The sequence below is a fragment of the Ornithodoros turicata genome, chromosome 2 (genome assembly GCF_037126465.1).
Source record: "Ornithodoros turicata isolate Travis chromosome 2, ASM3712646v1, whole genome shotgun sequence".
Classification (NCBI taxonomy): Eukaryota; Metazoa; Arthropoda; class Arachnida; order Ixodida; family Argasidae; genus Ornithodoros; species Ornithodoros turicata.
In genome coordinates this window covers 75,715,527-75,720,849 of record NC_088202.1, presented here as the reverse complement: position 1 = coordinate 75,720,849, position 5,323 = coordinate 75,715,527, and the positions used below count along the sequence as shown (strand labels likewise).

Below are 5,323 nucleotides of genomic sequence, written 5' to 3'. Positions count from 1 at the left end.
AATCAGCGCACCGGTATTTTTCTCTCGGTTGTGGGACCGAAAACCTACGGGCTACTTCGGAGTCTCCTGGCCCCGGCCAAGCCGAGCACAAAGACCTTCGTGGAACTTAGTAGCAACACTCAGCAGTCACTTCGCCCCGAAGCCGTCTGAAATTGTGGAACGTTTCCGTTTCAACTCTCGTGTCCAGCACGAGAACGAAACTGTATCTACATTTATCGCTGAATTGAGAAAACTATCTGAGTTCTGCGAATTCGGAACCACTCTGGATACGATGATACGGGACAGGCTGGTATGTGGTGTCAGGGACATTGGCATACAAAAGCGATTGCTTGCTGAGCGGGAGTTGACCCTGGAGAAAGCTACTACACTTGCGTGCGCCGTAGAAATGGCAACCAAGAATGCCATGGAACTGAGTCAGCCTCCGGACAACTCAGTGAACCGGATCATCAACCGAAAGGGTCGACAACGTCCGGTTGGTCAAGAGCCTAAAGGAATCCCACCAAGACAGGCAAGTCAGAAATCTATGTGCATACGTTGCGGAAGAAGCGATCACGGAGCACCAGCATGTCCATTTAAGACTACTGAGTGCCACCGCTGTAAAAAGAAGGGACACCTTGCAAAGATGTGCTTGTCAGACTCACAACAACCAAGACCACGAGCACATGGTCGGACGAATGCTATTTCAACAGAAGGGGCGACCTCAAAGGCAAGCCTTAACCTGCATGGAATCCATAGTGTCGACACCCAGGCAACGCCGCGTCCGTGGATCATCACCACTCGTTGGATGGGCATCCCGGTTGACATGGAAGTTGACACAGGTTCGTCTGTGACGTTGATACCTGCTAGCACGTACAGGAAACATCAAGCCTCCTGGCCAACGTTAGTGCCATGCCAACGCAAGTTATCGTGCTACATGGGTCAGCTACCAGTGCTAGGCGTTCTGAAAATGGAAGTCACTTACGGGCACTGCACGGCAACAGCATCGCTTTACGTCGTTCACCGTGAGGGCCCAAGCCTATGTGGTCGTGATGTAATTGCAGCGCTGGATCTGCTTACCGTCAACGTGAATGCTGTTAACAGCGAAGGCAAGGTGACCAATCTGAAGCAGGAATTCAAATCCTTGTTTCAGCCAGGCATCGGTCTCATGGTAGGTCCACCTGCTCATCTACATTTGAAGCAAGGCATAACGCCCAAGTTCTGCAAAGCAAGATCTCTTCCGTATGTAATGCGCGACAAAGTGTCTGCGGAACTTGATCGACTGTGTGAAGCGGGAGTGCTCACACCAGTGACCCATTCCGAATGGGCGACACCTATCGTGCCCGTCATGATGAAAGATGGCACAGTAAGAATATGCGGCGATTTCAAGGTTACGCTGAACCAAGTCTGTGACGTTGAACAATATCCTCTTCCGAAGATTGAAGACATGTTTGCGTCGCTTAGTGGAGCGGAGTGCTTTTCGAAATTGGACTTACGCGACGCATACCAGCAGATTCCACTTGATGAAGACTCACAGAACGTCGCGGTAATAAACACCCATCGAGGCCTGTACAGCTACAAGCGTCTACCCTATGGCATCGCTTCTGCGCCAGCGATCTTCCAGCGTCGGATGGAATCCTTGCTGAGAGAAATTCCTGGAACGCAAGTCTTTCTCGATGACATCCTGATTGGAGAACGGGAGGCAAACTTCGGAGAAACCCTGCGCAAGGTACTCCAGCGTCTACAGGACAACGGTGTTCGTCTGAGGGAGGACAAATGTGAGTTTCACAAGTCGGAAATTTCGTATTTGGGACATCGCATTGACAAAAGAGGACTTCATCCCGAAGAAAAGAAGCTGAGAGCAATAGTAGAAGCGCCAGCGCCGAAAGACGTGCAAGAATTGAGATCTTTCTTGGGACTGCTTACTTACTACCGCAGCTTCATTCGTAACATGTCCTCCTTGCTCACACCCTTGTACGACCTACTGAAAAATGATTCCGTCTGGAAATGGGATACTGCCCAAGAGGTAGCATTCAAAAAGGCGAAAGATGTGTTGGTAAATTCCGGATTTCTAACACATTTTGATCCGTCCCGAGAACTTCAGCTTGAGTGCGACGCATCACCGTATGGAATAGCAGCAGTTCTATCACACCGCATTAAGGGGCAAGACAGACCAATTGCGTTCAGGTCGAGAACTCTCACGGCGGCAGAACAGAACTACTCCCACCTGGAAAAGGAAGCATTGGCACTTGTTTTCGGAGTCACGCGATTCAGAGACTACCTGTGGGGACGACAGTTCATTCTCCGGACGGACCACAAACCGTTGGTAGGACTCTTCAAAGAAGGCAAGGCTATATCATCCACGGCAGCCAGCAGGATTCAGCGATGGGCGTTGACACTGAGCGCCTACAATTACCAAATTGAATATAAACCTGGACGTCAAAACGGCAATGCGGATGCACTAAGCCGCCTTCCCATAGAAGGAACTGCAACAAAGGAAGAACTCGCAAATTCAGAAGCAGTATGTTCTATCCAAATCCTGGAGGACGGGCCACTGTCAGCAAAGCAGCTAGCCGACTTGACAAGTCAAGATGCTACCTTGTCAGCACTCAGGGATGCCATACAGCGGGGATGGCCACATCAGCTGCAAGACAAGGCATTGCAACCGTATTGGTCTCGAAGAGATGAGCTCTCGACGGACCACGGTCTGATTATGTGGGGAAGGAGGATAATCATCCCAGCAAAAGCACGCCACGCGATGTTACTGGAACTCAACTCTACACACTCTGGAATGGCGACAATGAAAGCAGTAGCAAGATCACTATTCTGGTGGCCCGGAATAGATGGGGACATCGAAAACACGGCACGGCACTGCTTGGAATGTCAACAGGCCCAGCCAATGCCACCAGCAAAGGAACCTCTGTCCTGGCCATCGACAGCTATAAGATGGTCACGCGTGCATATTGATTATGCCGGGCCAGTCGAGGGAATGATGCTACTCATCGTAGTGGACAGCTTCTCACGTTGGATTGAGGCAATTCCGGTTAAGAATGCTTCGTCTGAGCAAACGGTGAGGGAACTTCGCAGTGTATTCGCACGTTTTGGAATTCCACACTGCGTAGTGTCAGACAATGGCACGCCATTCACAGGAAAACCATTCCAGGATTTTGTTAAAGCTAATGGGATACGACATATTCGTACAGCCCCATACCACCCGCAGTCAAACGGACTAGCAGAGAGGGCGGTACGCACGGTGAAGGATGCGTTGAAGAAAATGAAGACTGGGGATTTGCGCACAAATGTGGACCGCTGGTTGCATTCATACCGTCGGTCACCAAACACTGTGTCCGGTAAATCGCCCTCGGAAATGCTACTTGGGTACAACATCAGGTCAAGATTGGACCTCATCAGCGTCCAAGAACTGCACAAAGAAGCTATCTCAAAACCTGACCGGGCACGACCAAGCCCAGAAAAAGAATCAAGTTCGGAAACAGGTGTGCTTCGGCCAGGGACGCACGTGTTCGCTCGAAATTACGGGCGAGGACAAAAATGGATTCCGGGAGTGGTACAGAACCAAAAAGGATCCCGGATGGCTGTTGCGAAAACGGCGGTCGGAGACATGACGCGTCACGCCGACCAACTGCGCCGACGACCTGCGTCGCGGATCGCCACAGAAGATGACACCTGGATGTCTGACGTGGAAATTCACAACCCAAGCCTCCTGACTCCAGTTCGTCCACCTAGAAGATCAGGACGATGCAGGAGGTCACCACTACGCTACGGACAACCGGTGACATACTAAAGGGGGAGGAGTGCTGTGTGCCAGACATGCGGTTTAAAAGACGATAGTCTCGGCACCCATCCCAATGGTACATTCCACACGGAGAGGCCCACATTCGGGGCGCCCATAACATCGGGTCAGAGTGCAACTCCGCTGTCGGGATGGACTCTCACCTCGCTTGGCAGTCGGTTTCCTTCGAGCATCGGAGCCACTCGCTCGTACTCGACATGTAGCCTTATTGATCAGTATTAAATGTGTTAAGTTGCTATAGCCCACTCTGATACACTTCAATAAGTGACATATATGATACTAATATACTAATCAGGCTCAGCTATACACAGGGTATCCACCCTAGCGCCAGAAATGATCGCTTGCCCATAGCACCGTCAAAGGGAAACTGACTCTCTCCTATATGACGTTTGTGTCACAACAAGCGCTGTATTGTAAGATCACTCCGTTTGTAACACAAACCTGTCAGTTTTTCTTTGACAGCGCTATGTGTTCGAGATCATCTCTACAGTTATCGCAGGCATCCTGTATATAAATGCGAATACGCGGACCATGCGATAGATATTTCGTCGGCTGTGCGACCTTCGATCTTTCAAATTTTCTCTTCTTCGTTTGCTTTTTCTTTCCGTTTTGTTTTCGTCTGCGTTTACTTTTGTGCAGTGCTGTGCGAAAGCAGACTAGCTGAATTCAGCTACAGCATGCGTCCGTGTGTACGACGCTGCAGGAATTCCGAACGTGCGTGTGTGAACTTACAGAAGCCCCTTACAAAATAAAGGGCCAGGCATCCTCATGCGGGTCAGAATGAAAAGAACATACCAATGTGGTTTTCTTTGTGCATTTGAAATAAAAGAGGTAAAAACAAGCATGCTGAAATCGCATTTAAGAAACGCCAATGGATCGAAAATTGGTCGAACTCCCTGTTTGCAGTTGCCCTTGCCCTGTTTGTGTTCCACAGACACTTCACTTTCACGGCGACATGGAAGCACTGCGAGGTCAATGATTGTACGATAACGCGTCTTTTACATGACGACGCCGGGGCTCAGAATCGCAAGTAACAACAAAGATGGTAACTGAAAACTGTTATGACTACTACTCACGGGCGTACCGAGGGGGGGGGGGGGGGGCACCCTGCTGCTGAAATGGCCCACGGTGGTCACCCTAACCGCTGAAATGATCACTGATATACGGCTGTGTAAAAGAGAAACTGACACTGCGCTCGCTACGACGTTTGTGTTGCAAACAGTGCTTCATTGTAAGCTGTAACGTCATAGGAGGGCTATCAGTTTTTCTTTGCAGCGCTATGTGTTTGTGTTAGATATCATTTCTGCAGTTACCGTGGGCATCCTATACAGGGTGTCCCAGAAAACGTGTCATTGAATTATAATAAAAAAAACTAGGCCACCTTGAATCATGCGGTTAACGGCATTTGTTCTTATTAGGATTTCGCCACCTCCTCATGTGATTGTCATGTATTGTAAGTTTAATTATGTAAATATTTGCGAACTCAACTCCGAAATTTGCTAAGTAAAGGTCACTTTTTGACCCCACCAATATGGA

The 5,323-nt window shown here is 49.5% G+C and overlaps 1 protein-coding gene across 1 annotated transcript; it reads left to right on the top strand.

Annotated features, from left to right (window-relative positions):
- The first annotated feature begins 271 nt into the window (after positions 1-271).
- Positions 272-3,778, top strand: LOC135384784 (uncharacterized protein K02A2.6-like). Its single transcript, XM_064613970.1, has one exon. The coding sequence runs from the start codon at positions 272-274 to the stop codon at positions 3,776-3,778; it is 3,507 nt and encodes a 1,168-aa protein (XP_064470040.1).
- The last annotated feature ends 1,545 nt before the right edge of the window (positions 3,779-5,323 follow it).

Excerpts from the sequence above, each read along its gene's own strand:
- LOC135384784 (XM_064613970.1), top strand. The coding sequence starts at position 272 with ATGATACGGGACAGGCTGGTATGTGGTGTCAGGGACATTGGCATACAA.